We start from the raw sequence: 25,322 nt of genomic DNA, 5'->3' as shown, positions 1-25,322 counted from the left end.
TTAATCCCATTCCCTTCTACCCTTTCCCCTAGCCCTCCCACTTCTTTCCTCTTTGCCCCTTTTCTTCCTATTTCACATTACCTATTATACATTTAGTCCCCATTTACACTTTCAGTTTCTTACACCAGAGAAACGATTCAGTATTTACACAATGTGTGTCCTATTTATTTCACTTAAGAGTATTGCCTCAATGTGCATGCACTTAGCTATAAATGTCTCTAATTTCTCATTTATTATGGCTGAGTAGTATTCCATTTTATTAAAAAACCACATTTTCTTTATCCAGTCTCCAGTTGATGGGCATTTGGGCTGTTTCCAAGTTTTAGCTATTACAAACTGCACTGCTATGAACATGGGTGCACGTATATCACTGTGGTATGATTCTTTTAATTCTTTGGGGAAGATCCCCAGCAGTGGAATAGTGGGGTCAAATGGGACTTCCAGTCCTAGTTCTTTGAGGTATCTCCATACTGATTTTCACGGTGGTTGCACCAGTCTACACTCCCACCAGCAGTGGAGCAGGGTTCCTCTTTCCCCATAGCCCTGCCAGCATTTGTTATTGGTTGATTTCATGATAGCAGCCATTCTTTCTGGAGTGAGGTGGAATCTCAGCCTTGTTTTCATTTGCATCTCTCGAATGACCAGTGATGTTGAACATTTTTTCATGTATTTATTTGCTATTTCTACTTCTTTATCTGAGAAATGTCTGTTCATGTCAGCTGCCCATTTTTCGATTGGGTCTTTAAATTTGGGAGGTCTGATCTTTTTAAGTTCTTTATAGATTCGAGATAGTAGACCTTTGTCTGAGGAAGAGCAGGTGAAGATTTTTTCCCAGATTGTGGGTTGTCTCTTCACACTGCTGGTGGTTTCTCTTGCTGTGCAGAAGCTTTTTAATAAGAAGAGATCCCATTTGTTGATTGTGCTAGCTCTCGGGCAACTGAGGTTTTGTTCATAAAATCTTTTCCTACACCGATGTCTTCAAGAGTTCTACCTAACCTCTGTTCCAACTGGTTCAGAGTTTCCATTTTAATATTTAGATCTTTAATCCATTTTTATTTTAGTTTAGTGCATGGTGAGAGATACAGGTCTAGTTTTAATCTTTGGCAAGTTGAAGCCCAATTTTTCCAGCACCATTTATTAAAGAGGCTATCTTTCCTCCAGTGAGGGTGTTTGGCTCCTTTGTCAAACATGAGATGGCTGAGTGTGTCTGGCGTTGTTTCTGCATCTTCTAATCTGTTCCACTGGTCCTCAAGTCTGTTTCTTTGCCAGTACTGTGCTGTTTTTATCACAGTAGCTTTGTAGTAGAGTTGCAGGTTGGGGGTTGTGATACCCCTTGCCATGTCTCTGTTACCTAGGATTGCTTTTACTATTCTGGGTCTCTTCTTGTTCCAAATGAATTTTTGGATTGTTTTCTCGAGGTCTGTGAAGTATGCTGCTGGGATCTCAATTGGAATTGCATTAAATCTATATAGCAGTTTTGGAAGTATGGCCATTTTTACTATATTAATCCTTCCTACCCAGGAGCGGGGGATGTCTGTCCATTTTCTGATATCATCTTCAATCTCTCTTTTCAGAGTGCCATAGTTTTCAAAGAAGAGGTCTTTGATTTCTTTCGTTAGGATGATTCCTAGATATTGCAGTTTTTTGGATTCTGTTGTGAAAGGAATTATTTGCACTATTTCTCTCTCAGTGAGTCTGTCATTGGTGTAGAGGAAAGCTAATTTTTGTGTGTTGACCTTGTAACCAGCTACTTGACTGAATTTGGTTATTAAGTCTAGAAGACTTTTGGTGGAGTTCTTGGGGTCTTCTATATAGAGTATCATGTCATCTGCAAATAATGACAATTTGACTTCTTCATTACCTATCTTTATTCCTTTTATTTCTTTCTCTTGTCTAATTGCCGTGGCTAATGTTTCCAGAACTACATTGAACAAGATTGGTGATAGTGGACATCCTTGTCATGTTCCTGATTTTAGTGTGAAGGATTCAGTTTTTGACCATTTAGTATGATATTGGCTGTTGGTTTTTCATAGATGGCGTCTATCAGTTTGAGGTAGAGACCATCTATTCCAATTTTTTGCAGGGTTTTTATCATAAATGCATGTTGGATTTTGTCAAATGCTTTTTCTGCATCTATGGAGATAATCATATGGTTTTTGTCCTTGGCTCTATTGATATAGTGTATTACATTGATTGATTTGTGTATATCGAACCATCCCTGCATCCCTGGGATGGATCCCCCTTGATCAGGGTGTATGATCTTCTTGATGATCTTCTGCATTCAGTTTGCCATTATCTTATTAAGGATTTTTGCATCTGTGTTCATTAGTGAGATTGGCCTATAGTTCTCTTTTTCATTTGGGTCTTTCTTTGCTTTGGGGATCAAGGTGATGCTTTCTTCCAGGAATGAATTTGGGAGTATTGCTTCCCTTTCAATTTCATTGAAGAGTTTAAACAGTAGTGGCAGCAGTTCCTCTCTAAATGTCTTATAGAATTCAGCAGTGAAGCCATCAGGGCCTGGGCTTTTCTTAATTGATAAGTTTTTAATTACATTTTCAATTTCATTGGTTGATATTGGGTTGTTCAGAAATTTTAGGTCTTCTTTGTTCAACTTTGGTAATTCATATGTATCTAGGAATCTGTCCATTTCTTCTGTGTTGTCCATCTCATTGGTGTATAGGTTCTGGAAGCAGGTATTGATGATCCTCTGGATTTCTCCTGGGTCTGTTGTAATTTCACCCTTTTCATTCCTAATTGCATGGATTTGGGCCTTTTCTTTCCTTTTTCTGACAAGGTTGGCTAAAGGTTTGTCAATTTTGTTGATTCTTTCAAAGAACCAACTCTTGGCTTCATTGATTTTTTGTATCATTCTCTTAGTCTCCATTGCATTGATTTCTCCTCTGATCTTTATAATTTCCTCCCTTGTATGAGCTTTGGGGTTGTCCTGCTCTTCTTTTTCTAGAAGCTTGAGGTTCAGCATCAGGTTGTTTAATTGGGCTTGTTCTGTTTTCCTAATATGCGCATTCACTGCTATGAATTTCCCTCTTAAAAATGCTTTCATTGTGTCCCATAGATTCTGATATGTTGGACAATACAAAATATTTACAAAAGACTGGCTTACAAAGGAATTTGTTTTAATACATTAAGAATACTTTATTGTATCTTAGCTAGCACGATTTTAAACATGGTGTCTATTAGTAACGACATTTAAAAAAATTTTAATGAAAAATAAACCCAAGTCCTCTCATTGGTTCTTATCCTTCTCTTTTCAAATAATTATTGGAAACAAACTTGACTTTGGAGAAAGTATTGTAACCATTTCATCACTTGAAGTTTGAGAGTTTTTTCTATTTTATTCTAAGGGAAAGTAGGAGTTAGATTGCTTTTGAGGGAAAAGTTTGCATCTGAGCTGTGGACACTTACAGGCTTTTCTGTCCAGGTTACCAATTGTATTCCTGCTGAGATGAAATTTTGCCTATATCATCTCTATTTTGTGGATGAGATTACACAGTATAATTGTGACTATTGTATCTATCTTTTTAAGTCAAGACAATCTATATTTCTAGACTCTAGAAGTTTGCTTTGGTTATAGCCCTGTACACATGGTCATAAAGATGTTATATGCTACTTTTGAAATGCAAGAGTATCATTTCTCATGATTTACTTGGCCTAGGTGTCTCGAAACAGTGATATGTGGCAGAAACAAGAAGGAATGCCTGGAAGAGCAGAAGAAATGAAACCTTATCCTCCCACCCAGAAGGGTGTAGAATTCCAGGCTGCAGCAGAGTACAACCCACACCAAATGGAACCAAGAGAGCCAGAGGAGCACCAGGTGGAAGAAGAGCACAGAAAGGCCCTGGAAGAGGAGGAAATGGAGCAGGTTGGGCAGGCTGAACATCTCGAGGAAGAACATGATCCATCGCCAGAAGAGCAGGACCGCGAGTGGAGAGAGCTGCATGAACAGAAGGAAGCAGCCAACCTGCTGGAAGGGCGTGCTCATGCTGAGGTTCGGGCCACCCACTCAGAGTCCATCCAGTTGGAAAACATAGCTTTACTTTTAATAGTAAAGAAAAAATCCTTCTCGTGTTTTACAAGCTTTTTAAAAATTGGAGTATTTCACTAAATGTAATGTGCATGTATTTAAATTTATTATTGTAATATTAATAGCATTGCTACTTGTGTGCCTCTGAAAGATGGTGGGTGACAAGAGTAGTTGCAGCTGGCGTGTGTGTGATTCTTCTTGTCAGTGGTGCACAGAGGCTTCTCCTCCTGTCCCTCAGACAGAGTGGAATAGGTGAGCACCTTACCAGTCACTATGCCAGAATGTGCTCAAGTTCCATCTTGAGTATCTTGAGGTAGAAAAGTCTTGATTTTTTTTTTTGGTTCCGGGGATCAAACTGAGGTCCTTGCACTTGCAAGGCAAGCAGTGGAACCACTGAGCTAAATCCCCAGCCCATCTTGATTTTTTTTATGATCAGGAGTCCCCCTCTTTCTGTTTATGTAGAGCCAGCTAGTGTGGTAGCATTTGCCCATTCACCTTCAACAGTGAGTAAAACAGTTTTTATCAGAAGCTGCTTGACTAAGGCTGGGCATAGTGCCACATGCCTGTAATTGCAGCACTCGGGAGACTAAGGAAGGAGGATCACTGTGAGTTCTAGGCAAGCCTGAGCTACATAGTGAGTCCAAGGTCAGCTTGCTGAACTACATAGGAAAACCCTGTCCCATAAAAAAGCTACTTTATCACATGGGAATATTTTATTAGGTGACTGTTTAACCAGTTTCTGCTCCGTCTCTGATGCTTCTCACACATAAGTAAAACTTGTCCTTTTTTAAAAAAAATAACTGGCTATTACTATAAGCAGTACATTAGCAGAAACACTGGATGCAACTAGGTTCCTTTCTTCTACTACCTCTAAACTAATACCTAGTGACAGGTCACCTGGCTTTTGCCTGGATGGTGATTACCTCTTTATAACTAATGCTTTGGGTTCAGAGAGACTTAGAGTTGCTTGAGGCTTTAGGCTATGTAGGTGCAGCGGCCTCTATAGCTGCCGTGTTACATAGTTGCAAATGTAGCCTCAGATGCCTCTGTTAGTTTGTGCCCTCCCTCACTAAGGATAGCAGTTCTCCACTTGCTTTAATTCCCCTCAATTCCATGCTCTCTTTCCTTTGTTCAGAATTGTGTGTGCTTGTGCTAGTTGGCCAGGTGGGGAAGATAGTGAGTGTAGTTCAGTGGAAAGCAGAGTTTTAAACATTGCTGTATCCTAGTTTCCTTTAATCAAATGATACTATCTTCTTACCTATTCCTGTATTTCTTTGAAGAAAATCAGTTTTCTGCTTTCCCACTGTAATCTGGAATTTGACATTTATTTTGGCTCTGCTTAGCTTGAGATTGGTATTTACACTGCTGGAGTTAATTAGCTAATTCCTAGGTCTTTAACTCTTCATGGAAAAAGCCTTAGCTGCACAAATGGCCCAATTAGTGTAGGTTACAAAGTGCCTGGCTATCGCAGAAGCTTGTGAACATAAATTTAATTATGGTTTGAAGCTGATTTCTTATGTTGTGCCTTCTGTACCATTTTGAACAAGGAGCATACTCAAAGTCTGCCTTAATGTCCGACAATTGGGAAGATCAGCTCCCAAAAGAAGCCAAGGGCAATTTAGAGAAGGTTGGGAAACAGAAGTTCTTGGACTTTACGTGTTCATCTGAAAAACAGGTGTTACTAAACCAACTGTCCTTCTGAGTTTGTCATGAGATGAATGAAGGCAAAACTCTGTGGGGCTGATTCCTTTTGCTCAGCATTAACTCATTTTTGCCCCAGGCACACCCTTCAGCCAAGCTGGTTACCAAATTCCGGTCCTTGTACGAGGAGCAATTGGAGCAGCAGAGACTGGCAGTGAGAAGGGATGAGGAGGCCGAGCGGCTGCGAAAACGCCAGGAAGCCTTGCACCAGCAGAGGCTGCAGGGACAACTGTTATGGCAGCGGCAACAGCAGGAGCAGCAGCTTCTGGCCAGAGAGATGGCTCAGCAGAGGGAGGCTGGGCACAAGAAGGGCCAGCAGCAGCACCAGGAGCAGCTACGGTAGCCTTCCCTTTCCCCTTCCCCTTCACCGGATGGGTGTAGGTAGCCCTCCTGGGTTGGTTTAACAAACAAACGAAACACAACTGTGTATTGGTGTTGCATGAACATGAGTGGCTCATATTGCTCACGTAGCCAAAATAGAACAATGACTTGAGAATTAAATGCCAGATATTTAATTTCAAATATAACTAAAAGTTTTACTGTTTAAGAGTGATAGTTTAGGTCTCAAAATAGCCTAGCAGGCTTTATGTTCACCCTATTTTTTTCTTATCACGAAAGAACTACTACCCTTTTTGAAAGCATATATTTATTATTTTATCTTCTCATGTACCTAAAAATTTTTTTAAATTATGGCTTTTTAAAAAATGTTGAAAAACCTTGTTTATTACTATCTTGAAAGATAAATGACCTGTGCCACTGAATTTATATGTTTGTGTCCCTGACAGGCAGCAAGCTCATTATAACGCTGTGGATAATGATATTGTTCGGGGGCCAGAGGACCAGGGAGTGCAAGAAGAGGAAGGAGGCGGTAAGACTTCTTGGATGATGAATGTTTTAAGAAAAGTGCTTGGTAACATTATACAATACCAGTGAGCCAATTTTACATAACACCAAGAAGCTAAAAGCATACCTGAGTAGGTGCAAAAAACATTTGTGAACCATGCTTCTGTGGTTGTTATTGAATTAGTCTTGATCCTTTCTAAGAGTGCATACTAGTAGCAAAAACTGGTCAGGATAATCTCCCTCCTCTATGGTTTAATCTTTTTTATATGAAAAAGTTATTTCTGACAAATCATCATAGGGTTATTATGCTTTGGGAAAATTTCTACATTTTCTTCTTACCTTAGAAGTCTCTGCATCATTGTCTCAGAAGTTTTAAAATTAAGTCAACAATAGCTTTCCTTTATGGTAGAGGTCTGGTATGTAATTTGTCAAATGTTGCTTGCTGTGGTAACAGAGCTAGACAGTAACTGTCTCCCTGGCACCTCTGGTGCTTAGATGGGAATCATTTTCTAAGAGGAGTCTAAAGGGAGGTGATGACCCACACTCCCTCAGTAGCTTGTTGTGATATTTTATAGCCCAAAGAGTCAAGAAATTGTTTTCCTTATGTTCCCCAGGGGATACTTTAAGCTCTTTTGTGCTGTCATCAGACTAGAGAACAGTTTTTTCCCCTTCTTTATTTAATTAATTCCTCTATGCACTTGTAAATTACTCTCTGTATTTTCTGTAGACTGAACACTGTCCATATATTCAACCTTCCCTCTTTTATCTTACTTTCCTTCAAAAGTGATTTGTTCTGGAGGCTGGGGATTTAGCTCAGTGGTTCCACCACCTGCCTCAAGCACAAGGTCCCGAGTTCGATCCCTGATACCAAAAAAAAAAAAAGTGATTTGTTCTTAATTCTTGTGTGCTGTTACAGTTCTCATTGTCTAAATACTTTTTTCCAAAAGCAGCAAGAATACATCTGCATCAATATAAGCGTTCAATGTGTCTCTGTTGTGACAGAGGGCTGGTTTTTTTCATGGCAAAGTGCTTCATTTTATTCATTTACACTTCAGTTGTAAAAGAAAAAAGATGAGAACAGCTTAGAGTTGAAATGGTACAGGGGCCAAGAGCAAACAGTTTTCTTTGGACACTTAGAGGCTAGGAAGTCACTGTTCCCATTCTCCAGAGCCTCTGAGAAGTTGATTAGGAGCCAGTTAAATAATAGTGACATCTATTCTTCCTTCTGCATCAACTCAAACACAGTCTTCAGGCATATGACAATAACTGTTCTCCTCAGATTCAGCCTTCTCCGGCTGGAGCTCCTTACACAGAGCAAGAGGCCAGCAGCTTCTCTGGATTGTGATTCCTTGCCCAAAAATGTGTCCACAAAATGACCCCTTGTGGCATAGTTGGGTGACTGAGGTGGATTCATCTGGCTGACCTCTCTCTGGAAATGACCTTCAGGCAGAACTTGCAGGGTCTATGAGCCTTTCTCCCAACTCCCCAGTGTGCTGTGTGTACTGATGACTCCTCTTCTGGGAGAACTAAAAGCTCCACTCAGGTTTTTTCTCTTCACTGGATGGGAACTGAAGGTAACAATGTGTCTGCTTTGCTTTCAGTCAAGAGTTGATCCCACTCTAGAATGTGAGATGAAGCACCCCTTGGCAGGAAGCAAGCAGAGCAATAGATTCCATCCTTTTCCAGTCCTCTCTTGTCAGGACTTCAGGCCTGTGTTGCCCATTGTGTCTTTTTAGACTGTCCACACCATTTCTGTCATCAGAATTCTGCAGAGTCTTTGTCTCAGTACTTCCCTTGTTGCTGAGACAAATAACCTGACACCCATGACTTAAGGGAGGTAAGGTTTATTTTGCTTCATGTTTCAGTCCATAGTCAGCTGGCTCCAAGGTAGGGCAGCATGGCAGAGGCATGGCAGAGGAGAGCTGCTCACATCATGGCAGGCAGGAAGCAGAGAGAAAAGGGAGGAACCAGAAAGAGAGTACACACTTTACCAGGTCATGCCCCCAGTAATCCATACCTTCTGGTCAGGCCCCACCTCCCAACACCACACCAGCTGTAGTGCCCCCATAAATCCAGTCACCTTCCCTGAGCCCTGCCTTTGACCTTATGAGGGCACATCCATACATAAATCATAACAGTCTGAGAGATACCTCCTTGGAAGGAGCCATGCAGGCCCTAGTCTTCAAACACAAGTGTCACTGCTTGTCCAAATCCAGGGAAACCTTGCTGGGGAAAGTGGCATATAAATTTTGAAAGCATATGCAGGTTGAGTTGCCTGCCAGGCCAGACTGTCAGCAGATAGTCCATAACTGAAATTTACAACAGGAATAAAGTGGCATACGACTGTTTGTAGGGTACTGTTTTTTGTTGGGCTGCAAAACAGGTAAATTCCTGAAAGGGAGCCATAGTAAAGGAGAGTGCCAGTGAAGAGGCCTCCATACTCCTTGCTGTGATAGATATTCCTCAGGACTGTGTAGATGCTCTTATAGCCATATTCTCCTGCTATCATTGTGCATGTCGATCACTGTGATAGACAACATGTGGCTCCCTGGAACCAAGTAAGAGCCTGATGCCAGTGTGATCAACTTTAGGGCAGTGGGGGATGGCTTTGCGAGAAATACTGCTTCAAAGAGTAGAGAGTGTCACGGTAGAGTCCAGCACCAGGGACACATCTGAAGATGGATCATCCTCTTGCTGTGTTAATATGAGCTCATCAACTGCCTACACGATGAGATGAAGTGAAGCATTTGACATAGGCACTGTAATGTACTGTTAGGCTACTATTGACCTACTAGCACTACTAGCATCAGAAGGAAGATCATCAAGCCATGACCGTGTCAGTGATTAAATGTCAGGAGTGGACAGTATTGCTGTTCTGTAAATTTCCCAAGCAGATATGAAAGAAACATCTGAGAGAGGCACCAACAGTTCAAAGAATGACTTAGACGAGTCCAGCTTGGAAAGTAAATTTGCTTATTAGGGGTATTTAACAGAGTTATGGAAAATTTATAGTGTGCAACACTATTGAAGGATGTTGTTACTTCCCATTTTACTGAGCTCTGTATTTTTATGGCTCTAAGATACCTACCCACCAAAAAAAAAACCAGAAGAAAAAGAGCAGTCCTTGGGGACAAGTTAAGTGTGCTTCATTCCATCCCATCCTAATCAGGAACTCTGCTACTCTCAGAAAGCACTGTCAAGGCACAGTGACGGATGCTCTGGTTACAGTACAGTCTGCTCCACAGCCTCAGCACCTGGTGAGGGCCCTGGATAGCTTGCTAAACACTACCCCACACCAAGATGAATTCCCTGAAGGTAACGGGTGGGGTTTCTTTGTAGTAATTGAAGCTTTTCTTTTGTTTTTTGCTGGAATGTTTTGGAAGAACATTGTAACTTGAAACTGTTGTCTCTTTAATTCATAAAAACATTGCTAGGGAGGCTTCATTGATCATCTGGGCCACTTGAATGCAGCTTCTGTTCAATAATCATATTTCATAGTTTTGTCCTTTGATGTCAGTATAGTTTGAAACCTCTCAGCAGATTTTGATAATGTATACATTTCTGGCTCTGCTTAGTTCTTCCTCTTTTTTTTTTTTTTTTTTTTTTTTTGGGTACTGGGGATTGAACTCAGGTCCTTGTGCTTGCATAGCAGGCGTTGAAACCACTGAGCTAAATCCCCGGCCCTAGTTCTTCCTCTTTATCTTCCCTTGTAAGTGACCAACAGATTCTTCTAAATTCTTCATCTGTTAACACTGCTTGATGGCCTTCAGTACTATATGTTCTTCACTTCTTCATCAAGTATGATCTCCCATGTTTTATGCCCTGGGGCCTTCTTTGTACTTTCATGAATGTGACTCTTTTGGGGCCTCTCCCTATAGAAGAGACTGGTGTCATCTCAGTTCAACACTTGCTTTGGCCGGTATCGTTTCTCATCAGTGTCTCTAACTCTGCTGGAAGTGTGGCAGCTGCATCTTCATCAGCCTGTCTAGTAATTTATATAGTTTTCAGTTCAACCCTATTCCTGAATCTGTTACTTGCAGTAAATGGCTTAGTGTCAGTGTTACCGTTAGTTCCTGTGAATGGTTTAATGTCACTCATTTCAGGGGAGATCTGGCTAAAATCTTCTTGTAGGCCCAGTGCCCTGAGATGCAACACATCGCCATCAGTGAGAACACATTTTCTGTTCACGTTTTCCACCCATCAATTTAATGCCTCTTTCCATCTTAACTAAGCCTGTATCACACACTGTGACTGTAACTTTTACAGTTTGAGGTGTGACAGCAAAACTAGCATGAATTTCTTTTTTCTTCACAATTTCACAGATAGAAGATTCATTCTTGCCACAGATCATAGAAACCTTAGCGCACAGTTTTTTCTTTCCTTTTTTTTTCTCTTAAGAACTTTTACATTTTCAGTTTAAAGAAGCACTCTATGGCTTCTCTTTGGGACATCTGAAATGCCAGCATCATTACTCTTGCCCTTTGGAACAAATTTTAAGTAAAATAAGTTACCTGAACCCCAGCATTATGATTCCCCAACAGTGGATCTGATAACAGTGACTAATGGCCAGGTGACATACACAGCTTGGATATGCTGAACCGAGATGATTCTCCTCCCAGGCTGGATGGAGCATGACAATGTGAGATTTCATCACACAACTCAGAATAATGGACAAATTAAAATTTATGAATTATCTATCTCTGGAATTTTCAATTTAATACTTTTGGAACAGGGCTGACTGCACATAACTAAAACCACAGATGAGGGGAAACTACTATGCTCCCACCACTTCTGATGCCTGTGTGTCCTCGGGAGCTGAAAGGGTGGGCAAGAGATGACTGGTTATCAAAGGAGTGCTCTGCAAGAGAACTGTGACCCAAAAGAAGGCATTTAGCAGTGGACACCCCTTTGCCAAGGCCCAGAGGACTTTGTGAGTCACCTTCAAGACTACGTAAGCCAGCATCTCAACACATCTTGACTCTTGGACTGAGGGCTGGCGAGTCAGCAGGCGTGTTTTAAAGGAGACCCAGAGTGTGGAAGAGGAAGGTAGAACAGGTGCCACTGATGAAATCACACTGGAGAGCCTTGATGACCAGATGTAACACAAGTGTTCCAGCACGTCTGCAAAACATGGCGAGGCAGCCTGTTGCACCTTCTGAAACACTGGAGTGGAGACTTGTGGATTCTCAGGGCCCTGGTGGGCACAAGGCCTGGCCGTGGCTACTGTAGAGGAGACTGAGGAGGTGCAGTAGCAGAGGGACATGTTTGCACTGGGGCCAGTGGCAGATGCCCTGATGAGCACTTGCTCCTGTCAGCTGCCTATGCCATTCCATCCTGTCCTAGAACTATCCTTATTCTTTGCTGTGCCACAGACCTGGCAGCTCTCTCCTGCCACTCAGCCCTTCCCACCCCACCACAGCCTTCAGCACAGGAGGCTGTATGTGGTTCTGTCTGTACTTTTGAGTTTCACCACTGAGGTGTTTTTTTTCTTTTATTTCCTAATGGCGTTTCTTCTTTGGGAAACTTCCTGTTTCCTCTGGTATTAACCAAAAATTAGTTGATTATTTTAGCAATGTCCAATGGACTAGAGTTGTTTTATTAAATTTTGATTGTTTTCTTTCCTAACAATGGGAAAAATGCAGCTTCTGTTAATGACATTTGTTTTAAAAGGGTGTATTGAATTCCCCCACACTATCTCTTTAGACATACAGTCCTGGAAAAGACAAAGCTATTCAGAAAATCTGGGATGCTGTGCATTGAGTTAACTGAGCCAGAGGAGGGAGTGGGTGATAGGGTCTCCAGGAAGGCCCACTGTTGGAGTTACTTTGAGTTGAAAGGGGAAAATCCTGTTTGATTCATTTTGGGCTGATCTCAGTTCTTTGATTTGTTAGCCTATGAAAGAGAAAACCAGCACCAAGATGAAGCTGAAGGAGACCTAGGTAACCGACATGAGCCCCATGAACAAGGACCCCGAGAAGCCGACCCAGAATCTGAGGCAAATGTAAGTGCCCTCTCTTCTGGTCCCAACATTTGGAAACCCATGAGGCAGGAATAAAAAGGGACAGTATGCCTGACTCAAGCCTCTGACCCTAGATGTATGTTTCATTTCATCAGCACAAAGGAAGGCAGCTTGCACAATTACATGTGGGCACTATTATAAACTGTAACTCATGTTGTAGTTGTGTGTGAGATGAAACTGGCTGAAGGTTTCTCTGAGAAAGAAAAGAAAGATGTTCCCGTTGACAGTTTTAGATTAATTAAACCAAAACTTCGGAAAAAGCAGAATGGAGAGGCATTGAGGTAGGAAGTAACTCTGAAAGATGGAGAAAGTGGGAAAGGCAAGTATGGATGTTGGACAGGAGACTGCTAAAGGGAAGAAGTTACCCTTTCCTGAGTATTTTGAGTTGGCTGCTGGGGCTTTAAGTATGTCATGTGAATCTTTATCCTCCTAATGGTCCAGTTTAATAAATACGTGCATAAGAATGTATGATTTCAGACCTGAAAAGAGGTGCTGAAATACCATGATGGTAATGAAAATTTAGATTATAAGTAAGTAGACACAACAATTGGCATTTTTTTTTTGTCATTACCAAAAAACACCTCACCTGGGTAGACTAAAGCCTTGTTCTTCTTTCAAGCAAGGCAAGTGAATGTTAAGTGAGCCTGTTCTCAGATTAAGCATAGATTAATTTTATTTTAACATTGTTATCATCTTTTCCTAATGAATCAACCTCCACGTTCATAACATTCAGTCTGTGCTGTCACACAGGCTCTGTTTATATTGAGCCAGAGAATTGAAAGGAAGATCCATGTCTTTCCTTGATAATCATCAAGAAAGTCTTTCTGCTTACTGCTTGAAGTCCTTTGATGGAAATAAGTTTTCCACTTAATTTGTACCAAGATGTGGTAGAACACCTTTCCTGAATTAGTGTTTAGGAAAATATCCAGTAGAGATCCTAGCCCTGAAATATTTTCAGAAAAGAGCAAGAGCTAGCAAGAGAATGTGAGAGAATGAGAGAATGTCCTACAAAAGCAAGAAAGCAAGTGTGTAAAGCCTGTGAGTGTGTGTGAATGAGGGAGAAAGGGAAAGGGTGAGTACTACATCACTTGAACTTGCAAACTGCCATAGATTTTAGTTACTTTCCTGTATGAATCTTTACTCTCCTGTTGTCTATTTGCTCTGAGAAACATACTGGGAAACATTAGCCTTTCTACCAGACCTTCTTTTAAAAAGAAATTGTCAGCCCCTACCAGGGCTTTTTTAATTAGAATTGTTGGACCTGTTTGTCTCTCACTGTTGTAACTATTATAAATTAAGCGATTGTGCCCATTAACTCTTACTGATTATTTCCTTGGAGTTGGTGTTAGTATGTACATTTTGAGGAACTGTAGCAAACTGGTATGTTTTTCTGAGAACAGGTTACATTTTTCTTATATTCTTACATAAATTATTGATACCGCACAAACAGAAAACTGTAAGATTGTGGAGTTTAGTGTGAAGGCAGTGATTTGCCCCTCTTTGTTCCTGAGAAAAGTGTCATTTACACTTGAATGAAGCTTGTGGCCAGGAATATGCAGATAATAGATCTGCTGAGACTGTAGTGAGCTCTTGAACATGTTCAAGGCTCTTAAGTGAATTAAAGCAGAATTTCCTTTGGAGAACAGTGAAGGGAGGCTGACTCCTTCTCTGGCGTTAGCAGCTCTTGGAAGCAGTTGCCCCTTTAGTGAGTGTCCCGTAGATGACCTGGAAGGGATTGGTGAAACTCATAATAAGCATTGCTATTTCTGCCCATTTCTGGCTTTAAAAGCCGAATCTTTGTGAGGATTTATATTATTTAGAAGTTTAACTAGAAAATTGAAGTAATTCTAAAGTTAACCATTTGCAGAGCATTTGTTGAACTCAAGACCCGAGAACTACCAAGGGTGGGGCTTGGAGCATATTTTTTGTAATATATTGCCAAAGATTGGTTAGCAATTTTTTCCTGTCGCTTGCAAGTGCAACAGCTCTAGTTTCATGGTAGTGTTTCTTAATAAAGAATTGAGGTCCACACTATAAATGGATGATTGACTGTAGAGTTAGCCGTTTTCTTGTCTTTCTCCTTATCAGAATCTCTTCTTAGGTCATTTCTGGTGATTCCTATGGACTACTTTTACCATTTATCTTTTAAAAATTGCTTGCAAAGGCAAGTTGTCTGTATGAAAATCAACATAGCAGATAAAGGAGTTACTATTTGCCCATCTAAATCTCCCATCCTAATTTATATTGATGTTTTTCTCCTCCCTGGTCATTTGAGTTTTATTAGCTATTTTTCTTGTTGTCTATTCTGTTATGCTCATGTTGTTTTAGCAGAGTTTTGAGGACAATGTGGGTATCATTTGCAGAAAGGAAATATTATTTGTGCTTCATTCTGATTCTCAACCTCTGATAAATAAAGCAGGAGTTTATCTTTTGACAGTAAGATGCTTGATACTTGTGAGTCTTGGCAAGGATATATCTGAACAATCCATGGAGGACCGATTTCATTTTTGTCAGTGTGTGACCTTTTAAATGAAATTAAACTTGATCCTCAGTTTTGAAGTGTTGGTTGGTTTTATTAAACTTTTATAGAGGGCAGCTGTAGAGGATATTAACCCAGCGGATGACCCAAATAATCAAGGTGAAGATGAATTTGAGGAAGCAGAGCAAGTGAGAGAAGAAAATTTGCCTGATGAAAATGAAGAGCAACAACAAAGTGATCAAAAGCAAGAGAATGCGGAAATGGAAGAACATTTGGTGGTAAGCAGATCCCACTACCAGTGGTGGATTTAACCTTAGTATTTTAGTGAATGCCTAGTTTAAATAAAAGATTATTCATAATCTACATTGGGAGAAGGTTTGCCACTTTTGTGGGTTTTAGGCCATTATCTGAAATGCTATGATTAGTCATCATTTCCTGGCCACCGAGGTATTACAAGTGTGCTTTTCATGGTGGCATGCCCGTTCTTTGTCCCAGGGTACTGTAAAAAGCATCTCCAATGTACAGTAACATGAGCCTCCTCTTTTGTCTCAACAGATGGCAGGAAATCCAGACCAGCAGGAGGATAATGTTGATGAACAGTACCAGGAAGAGGGAGAGGAGGAGGTAGTAAGATCACAGGAGGTGGATCAAATTGTTGCGTCTGTCACACTAACCTTAACTGAACCTCAGCAGTACTGACTTTTGACATGTTTGCTACAGAAATGTTCAGAAAAACAAGTAAATAAGGAAGGGTGGTAGTAGAACCATTTTCTTAGAAGGTAAAACTAAGGTAATAGAATCCATCTTTTTGGTTCTTGCCAGAGATTTAGAATTAAGAAGACATTTGGCTTTCTAAGAATTAGACTCATATATTCTTTATAAGAGTATTTTTCCTATCTCTTTCCCTCATAACAGTGAGTAGAACAGCTCTGAACACTGAGGGAATGCAGACTGACCCCTGTAGCTTCCTCAGTGGACATCACCTCCATGCCTGCCTCACAGGGATACCCCACAGTGACTGCTAGAATCCAGCAATGTCCTAAAACATTTTTATAAATTTTACAGTCTCTCTTGACCTTTTCTCTCAGGAGAACTCAATATCTAAACTAAATTTAACAGTAGCAAGTGTTGGAGATGTAGCTCAGTTGAACAGTGTTTGCTTGGCAGGCCTGAGGCCCTGGATCATCTCCAGCCTGTAGGAAAAAAAAAAAAAAGCAAAACAATGAAGAGATGGGAAACCAGAAACTGAGAAGGGAAATATGGACTAAGGGACTGAAATGACTAAAATACATTCAGATGGAATTTCTTAACGTTTCATTTTAATTTGATTTTTATTGTAAACTTCTAGGGTATTACTGTTGATTAGGTCTGTATAGCATCTATCATGGTGTTGCCTTCCTAGGCTGGATAACAGGGTGAATGCTGTTTGTTATTACACTTTGTCATAGTTCTCTCCGGTGTGGACTCCTGCAGTACTCAGGAGGATGAGACAGATCAGGCTAAGATCCTCTGTTCAGTCTTTAGGTAGAGCAATAAATAGCACTTGAATTAAAGCCTTCTCAGCCAGGTGTATGCACAGCTTTGTGCTTGAATGGAGGCTCCTGGGAGCAGGGAGGCTTGGCCAGCTGAACATACCCCTACTGAAGGTCCTGCTCTGAAAGCATGTGCTCTCACCTGCACATGCAGGTCCCTGGCCTACATCAGCTTGCTACTTCTTACTGCTTTTTTATCTTTTTAGAGATAAGATGTGAGCTTATTATCTGGAAAGCAGAAAAGGGTGTTGCCCTTTACATCCACTCTCAACATCCTAAGTCATCTGTTTTCTAACAGGCTTGATCCTTCTATTCTCCCTCTTTTCTCATCCTGCTGTTCATCTTCATCAAGCCCCTCAGCTGTCTATCAGAAAGAGAGCATTAGAGAAACCAGCAGCTTTGAATATTAAGACATTTGGCAAGAAAAAGATACTCATCCAGTCTTTTCTTATAACAAGATATCTAGACTAATATTACTTTGTTTCATTATGTCGGATACCAGGAATCTTTGAGGGATTAAGAGAAAAAAGGTTCACCTTGGCTTCTTTTGAAAAATTCAGAAGGGTAACATAAAAATTTAATCAGTATTTACTGATTCTTTTCCTCTTGTATATTATCACCAGTTGTGGTGGAGAAGAGAAATCCTGGGATCCAGGAAAGACTCTTTTTTAAAGACCAATTGTTTTGGTTCCTTTTCACTAATACCATCAAGATGAATTTGAATTGCTTTTGCTTTCAAAAATGAAGAATATATTACTAAAATAATGTGTGTACAGACCTTTTTTATAGCTGGAAAATTATAGAATATTCATTTTTGGGTTCCCTAAATTACAGAATAATTTAAAGCAGTAATTTGCAAATAAGATTATATTGACAACTGGTAAACCAGCTAAATTTTCTGCAGTACATCCCAAGAATGGAGAAAAAAATATTTTATAGGTGGGTTATTATCTCACAAGCCATACATTCTCAGCACCCCATCCACTTTTACTCAAGGAAGCTGACCTCACTTTTTGCTGAGTCTACCTATCAACTTGAAAAGTTTGTGAAAAATACGAATCCTTCCCTGGACCAGACCTTACCTTTGGAAAGTTTGATTTTAACTGTTGTGAGGCCTAGGAAGCAGAGTTCTTCCAAAATGCCCCTAATTGCCACCCCCAGTTAAGGCTGAAGTTCCTCGTGTATCTTGTTTAGGTAAATTGTCCTAGGCACACAGCTGTGGATGGAATTTGGGTATGGAATTGCCTCACTTAATGTATACTGCTGTGTATCTGTGTCCATTTCCTAGAGACTCTCAGCCAAGTCTTGTAAGGATTTGTGTCTCCAAACCTATACCAATTTTTTTGTTTTACACATAAGAAATTGGAGCTTCAGAGAGGTTAATTAAAATTTTCAAGGTGAGTCAGCTTGTTACAAATTGTTAGAATCAGAAGTAGAGGCCACTTAGGTCTGACCTTACAGAATGTCATTATTAAATGTATAGCCCTGGTAGGCATGGAGTTGATTGGGGAGACATCTTTATAGAAAGTCAGTGAATCTAGAAAGGATGAGGGAATGAGAAAGTCACAGTTCTTGTAACCCCTATTTAAGACAATTGATTTTAAGCATCAGCCATCAGAGGATGATATCACCACACAGGTCAGGGAACTTGACCACGGAGAGCCCAGGCTGTCACCAAGTGAGCTCACTGACCAACCTCAACTACATTAAAAGTGTGACCATCAAAAACTCTGTGCCAGGGCTAGGGATTTAGCTCAGTGCCACAGTGCCTCTGCGCCTGCCTCCTCACAAGCTCAAGGTCCTGAGTTTGATCCCTAGTACCAGAAAAAACAAAACAAAATTAAAAAAAAAAAAAAACCTATGTGGCTACATCACCTCTGAAATGCCCATGATTTTTGAACCTGAGTTCACTCATACCTTTAAGTTAACTTCCTTATATAGATTATGTGGGGGCCAAGTGAAGTGATACTATACAGAGGAAAATGAATCCAGAATGTGGGTTCTTCTATAGAACAGATTGATAGGATCATGGAAAAAATAATGCAGGGAAGCCCTTGTTAGATTTGCCTTTGTTTTGATAAGATTTTTAAAACCAGCTGTAAATAGACAGTAAAGATAGATGATATCATGAAATTATTGATTTTGTCAGATGTGGTAATAGGATTGTGGTTGCATAAGATGCCCATTACTATTAGAGACCTGTACTGTGATATGTAAAGGTGAAATTACATGTCTAGAAATTTTTAGAATATTTCAATGAAAAGAAAAAAGATATAGATGATACAAATATGGCAGCATTGAGATAACTCTTGAAAATCGATGATGGCTATAAGATATCTATCAAATGATTATTTATTTATTTATTTCATTCCTTAAGATTTTCATAATAAAACCACTTGATTTATCTTTCACACAGTCAGAAAAGTTGCAGAGCCAAGGTTTTGGTGCAGCTCTGTCTGATTCACTGTATATGCTTAGAGCTGGCCAACTACAGGCTATTTTATGTGACCTATTTTATGGATTGAGTTTTGCTGGAAAACAGACATGCTTATTCGTTTATAGCTGTTGCTGAGCTACATTGTTAGAGTTGCGAAGTTGTGTCAGAGACATTATGCCTCAGAAAGCCTTAAATAATTACTCTCTGGCCTTACATGTAAAAAGTTTGCTTCCTCCTGACTTATATATTCTTTCCACCACACTGCAGTTTCAAAGCACTTCTTTCCAATTCTCAGCTACACCATGTTCAGCATTCACAAATAATGTTTTCATTGTTAAGCATGTAGAAGACATGTCTTTGCTGAAATGTCTACTTCTTGAACAATTTAATGTTCTAGTTAGTCACATCTTAGCGTAGTCTGAAATCTCAATGTCCTGTGGAATGTTACTGTGAGGTTCTGTGACTAATGACAGAGGAGATATCATGGACCACAGATAGAGCCATAAAGTGAGAGAAGAGTGTCTTTAGCTCACTTTACCAGGAAATGTAAATGCAAAAGAAGCCATATGCCTCCATCCTCAAATTGTGTTTATTTGGCACTATGGATACAGCCGATCTGGAGTGGTCAGAAGAGATCCATGAAGTCTTAGCTCTGTCTCCTGCAACTTTGAAGGGTCACCTTTGTAGGTTTCTTATAGGCTACATTCTATCCAAAGCTCATCTGGGAAGCTGCAGTTCATTTCTGTCTCACCTGGCCTGGAAGGTAGCATTTTATCTGTTTCTCCTTAATTATAACCCTTACATACTTTTTGTCCATTGCCCATTTCTCAGATTTTCAATGGCTACCCCCCTACTTTCCCCAAAATCGTGTATTATGTGTATGTGGGGGGGGCATTCAAGAAGATTTACTGTAATACAGTGGTCCTAAAAGATCAAGCTTTCTTCTAGTACCTGGACACTACTTTATGCCTAACTGACGTTCAGCAGTTTTTTGAAATACAGATGACTTAAATTTTGATATAATAAGGTTTACAAAATAGCAAGTTAGAAAAGTTTTTACCTTATATTTCTATAAGATGTGAACAATGTATAGGGATTACTTCACAAAAGAATTTGATGCTTTCTTTGATTTGCATTTTGAAATAAAGGGGATTGTGAAATAGTAGTAATAGTGTACATAAAGGAAAACTAAAACAGAAATGTTGTATTAGAACACTAAATAGAGACAGGAATTTGAAATACTTTGTTGGAGTATTACATGAAGAAATTGAAATGATTCTATTTTCTAGGTATTTTAGCCAGAAATATTCTTAATTATAGAACAGATATATCAATTTTTGTTACAGTTGTGCATTAAGAGAGAATATATTTTTGCATTTATTCATTGAGTGACTTATTTATTTAACAATATTTGTTAAGCAATTTTTATATGCCTGGGATGTGCCTAGTTATTGAAGACAGAGGGAGTTGAACTTTATAAAATTTATATTCTGTCAGAGCTTGTAGATTCCTAGAGTTCTTCTACTTGGAAAGGGGAATGCTTAATTTTTTAAGTGAATTTCATCAGGTGTTGTCCTTGTGGAGTTAATCCTTTTTTAAAGGAATTGGAAATTCAAACATAAAAGTCTTAGATTCAGAATCAATCTCATTGATTTTTGTTATATATGTATTATACATTTCTTCATACTAATAAGTCACACTTTTTTATCTCTTTTATATTTATTTTTTGTTTAATTTTGTTTCTGTTATTTTGAATGAGCTTCTAGAAATCAAAACATGTCCTTGCAAGTGTTTAAGTGATGAAAGCATCTCATAGTATTTGTGGTTTGTTTCAGGTTCAGGAAGATTTGACTGAAGAGAAAAAAAGGGAACTGGAGCATAATGCTGAGGACACCTATGGGGAAAATGATGAAAACGTATGTGTAGAATGGATCTTTCCAGTGAACACTTGTGTGTGTGTGTGTGTGTGTGTGTGTGTGTATGTGGACTAGGGGGTGCATTCTGTGTAGAATAGATAGATGTATAGCTGGGACTGGCACCAATAGGGAATGGCACCTCTCAGGTGCCACTGAATTTATCCAGCCCACTGACATTTAGGAAAAGTGTACGAACATGAAGATTAGGAGAGGCTACAGCACTGTTGCCTGTTGGATCATTTTTTTTCATATTTACTTCAAAAAATGAGTAACTTCGGATCATTTTTTAAAGAATTATTAATCACTAATTACACACACCATTTCTTAGTTTTTCTTTTTTCCTTCTAATTTTGAGGCTGATGATAAAAACAATGATGGAGGAGAAGAGCAAGAAGTCCAAGATGACAACCACCCAAAAGGTGGAGAGGAACACTATGAAGAGGAGGAAGAAGACGGGGCTGCTGTTGCTGAGAAATCACATCGAAGAGCTGAAATGTAGCTGTGCCCAATTTCCAGGCAGTGCTCAGCCAATGAATTTTTTTCAAGCTGCTCTAAAATAAATCTGCCTACTGAATGCTAGGATATTTAATTACAAAAATTAAGAATTTAGACTTTTTAAACTTTTTATTAGAAAGACTCATACATTTATATGAATATATTTTGATAACTTAGGTTAGAACTTCTTTTATATTCAAGCTAAACATGTACCAGAAAAAAAAACAGTAAACATACCTTAGGCTCTGAATCTTATTTTTCATGGAACATGTGATAAGATGTGGAAAGAGCATTGCTTTTGTAAATGTCTCATGTTGTTTTTTTCCTGTCTCCTGATTTCCATGTTCTGTTTGCCTTTGATAAATACAGGATTTTATAACAAGGAATTTGGCAAAATGCTGAACACACTTTATAAAAAGTGACTAGTCTACTAATTGTTTCTCTTTGAGGCTCTTATGTATAGTTCTGATAAAATTCTCACCAGTCTGCATTTCTGGGATGAGAGTGACACACAATTAAAAATCCATTTTTGTTGCAGAGTAAAGACATTGTTTTTCAAAATTTTTAGGTCTGTTAGAAACATGTATGGCATTACTTAATATTGCAATAGTTCTGCTGGAAAGGAAGGTTAAAAATGAGATAGTACTAAAACTCATGTAGTAATATCTTGAATTTAATCTGGTATTTCACTGTTCAAAAAAGATATATCAGTGTCTTAACCTTTTTGAAGGATTGATGACAAACTAATTTAGTGGGTATTTGTGGTGTTTGCTATGTGCACACCTATTCGCAATATGTTTTTTGAAGTCACTTAGTTATATCTTTATTTCAGTAGCTAGTTCTTTATAGTAATATATATTTCTCCTTTAAGCTAAGCTCTGTGCCTCAATATATAGTCTCTTTTATGACAGTTATGAATATGAAGGCATACCTAACTGTACAACTTAATAGGATTATTTTTCAAAACTATATGGCATAATAACTTTCACAGTAGTATCCAGAAAAATTAAATGCTTAGGAATTAACCTAACCAAGGACATGAAAGACCTCTGTAGTGAAAACTGCAGTACTCTGCAAGTAGATATGAATGATAGACCCTTGTGGCTTTTCTATTGCTGAGAATCAGTTTGCCTTCTTCTTACATACAAGGTATTTTAATGAATATGAATTATAATAGATCCCTTTAAAGAGGAAATTAAAAATTTCTGCTGAAATAAAGACATTTTAGTTGCAGACAAAAAATTTAAATATACAGAACTAGGTTATATAGTTCATATGTGTGGTTTTAAAATAAGGCTTTCAAAATAATATAAACAAATTCCATTTTTTGCTATTATTGTATGAATGTAATTTTGTTTGCTAATAACCACACTCATGTATAGTTTTGATTATCCCAGGTGAGCAATTATGTATGTATGCATAGGAATACTGTGTTCAAATGTATTTTGGGTTTCCAATAATCATAAATCAAATCTTACCTTTATGTATAAAAACTTTTTATGTAATGTAAAATGTATAATATTGTACATAATATTCAAAATACAATTATTTTGGTAAATTAGTTTGTATTTTTAATGTCCCAGTTGCAATATTTAATTATTTGAAACATATTAAAACTTGGTAATAGTCAATAAAGCTATAAAAAGCAAGTAGTAAATCTGTACAGTAGGTGACTTTTTTTATTAGTTTCTGGTCTTGTAACATTCTTCAATTCTTTTTCATAGGATGAAAAAGTTTAAGATGTACCAATATCAATTATAAAATGCCTTTCCCACCCTGCTCTTATTTTTCTTACTTTTTCAACTTGGGATGACACTTGACTTTTCTCCCTTACCTAAAGAAAGAGCTGAGAATTTTTATTGTATTTTAGAAAGTTTTGGAGAAAGAAAAAGAGATAGGGGTAGAAAATATAAGGGAGTCTTATGTGCAGGCAAAAAACAAACAAAAAAGTCACATTCCAATGGGAAAGACACAATCACAAAGCATTGCAGTCTATGTATGGTGCCATTAGAAGGCCATTCTAACCAAAATTTAGAGCTGATCTACATTAATGAGCTGTGCAGAAATAAAGTCACTTGTTTCTCTCCTGCCAATTTGTGACTTGGTGCAACCACACCTCAGCAGATTTGGTATCAGTGATGTAATCAGAAGAGACCACGTTTATTAGGGATGAGTAAAGTGCAGCACAAAGAAACTAGATTGTACAAGTATAATGGCTGGTTATTTACAAGAGTGACCAGAAAAGAAATAGGCATAGAGACCATAACATCAGCCATGAGTACCAGTGACTTGCTCTCAGTACTGAAAATCACTGGCACATATAAAATGCCTTTACAGTGGAAGGACTTACGTTAATCCCCACAGTTCTCCTTTCATGTTGATGAAGAACTTTTTCTTCTGGGTCATTTAACATGTTTTACACCTCTTGAGTTCTCCATTTTGCCATTTATTTTTAGTTCTTTGTTTACCTTGTGATATATCCACATCCACATCGTAGCAGATTGCACAGCCATTAAGGGTGAGTTAGAGCCAGGTCTGGTGGCACAGGCCTGTGATCTCAGTGCTCTGGGAGTCTGATGCCAGAGGATGGCAAGTTTGAGGCCATCCTGGGAACCTTAGCAACTGAGACCGTGTCTCAAAATAACAATGGGCCAGGAATGTACCCAGTGCCAAGGCCCTGGGTTGGTTAAATCCTGGGTTAGTTACTTTTCTCTCATTCCTGAGAAAAATACTGGACACTCTAAGTTAAATGGGAAGGGGTTTATTTGGCTTACAGTTTGTAGAAGTTTCAGTCCATAATTGGCCAACTCCAAGGCAGGGATGAAAACAGGCATGGCAGAGCAGGAACAACATGGCACACACAAGGCAGCAAAGGTAACAAAGGGGAGGTTAACGTCTCTCTGCCCCTTTTATTTTACTCAGACTGCCTAGAGCCATTAGCACTCACACCCTTAATCCTAGTGCCCCTGAGCCTAGCATTGCATCATGAATCAATTCCAGCTTCACACACTCTAGATGCAGCCTGTGATCACATGAGGCTTTGGGGGGACATCTAGACCCAATCTATAACAAATCCCCAGTGCTGAAAAATAAAATTAACTGAGTACGATGGCATACCCCTCATGCCAGCACTCTGGGAGGCTGAGACAGTAAGAGCACAATATTGAGGCCAGTCTGGGCATCTTAGGAAGATGCTATCTCAAAATTTTAAAAATGAGGCAGAGATGTAGCTTTGAAGGACCTGGTTCAGACCCCACCTGAACCCTGCTTCTCTTTTTCTAAGATCTCTGTCTCAAATCACTAAGTTTCCTTAAATGAAACATAAAGTTCATCCTTAATTCTGTCTTCCCACTCTATAGCTACTATAAAATATCTTCACAGGCCACTTGGCTCCATCCCCCATGTCGAAGAATCCCAGGTATCTTTACATCCCAGTTTATCTTCAGGTCCCAGTTATCTTTTCCTGGACAGTTTGCTAACTCATGAGGACATTTACTGACTTCTGATCCCTAAATTCTGTGCCAGTATGATTTTGCTGAAGATAAAATTAATGCCCCTCTTATTAAAAATTTTAACAAATTGCTATTACACGGGAAAAATTCCAAACTTAACATGACCTACATAATTCTTCATGATAGGACCCCCATTTTATGTCTTCAGCTTGGTAACATACTCTTATTGAATCATAATAAATGTGATTTATCTTTGTCAAGCACATTCTTTTCCTAATGACTTGGTAACCAATCTTGACCCTAGTCTATGAATGGGAAATTGACTTTAGCAGACCCAATATTATTCCTCTCCTCCTTGAAAAAAAGTGCATGATTCAGGACAGGCAGGTGACATAAAACACCAATT

At 39.0% G+C, this 25,322-nt stretch overlaps 1 protein-coding gene across 5 annotated transcripts in view; it reads left to right on the top strand.

Moving 5' to 3' along the window:
- Golim4 (golgi integral membrane protein 4) overlaps positions 1-23,119 on the top strand; it is an 82,132-nt gene extending 59,013 nt beyond the window's left edge. For 2 of the 5 annotated variants that reach the window (XM_004834556.4, XM_021253911.2), the window contains 8 exons: positions 3,674-4,006; positions 5,823-6,082; positions 6,529-6,611; positions 12,478-12,587; positions 15,195-15,362; positions 15,640-15,726; positions 20,889-20,969; positions 21,325-23,112. In XM_004834556.4, the coding sequence (XP_004834613.1) occupies positions 3,674-4,006; positions 5,823-6,082; positions 6,529-6,611; positions 12,478-12,587; positions 15,195-15,362; positions 15,640-15,726; positions 20,889-20,969; positions 21,325-21,468 (1,266 nt within the window). In that variant the 3' untranslated portion in view covers positions 21,469-23,112. Of the gene's footprint in view, positions 1-3,673; positions 4,007-5,822; positions 6,083-6,528; positions 6,612-12,477; positions 12,588-15,194; positions 15,363-15,639; positions 15,727-20,888; positions 20,970-21,324 lie in introns of all 5 variants that reach the window. The other 3 variants (XM_004834560.4, XM_004834558.4, XM_013071460.3) reach the window with 3 other exon arrangements.
- Positions 23,120-25,322: the final 2,203 nt, after the last annotated feature.

This window comes from Heterocephalus glaber, unplaced genomic scaffold (assembly GCF_053883595.1).
Source record: "Heterocephalus glaber isolate CG9 unplaced genomic scaffold, H.glaber_assembly_v1.0 deba00001504, whole genome shotgun sequence".
Classification (NCBI taxonomy): Eukaryota; Metazoa; Chordata; class Mammalia; order Rodentia; family Bathyergidae; genus Heterocephalus; species Heterocephalus glaber.
The sequence above is the reverse complement of the archived record's forward strand: the minus strand, read 5'-3'. Positions and strand labels throughout refer to the sequence as shown.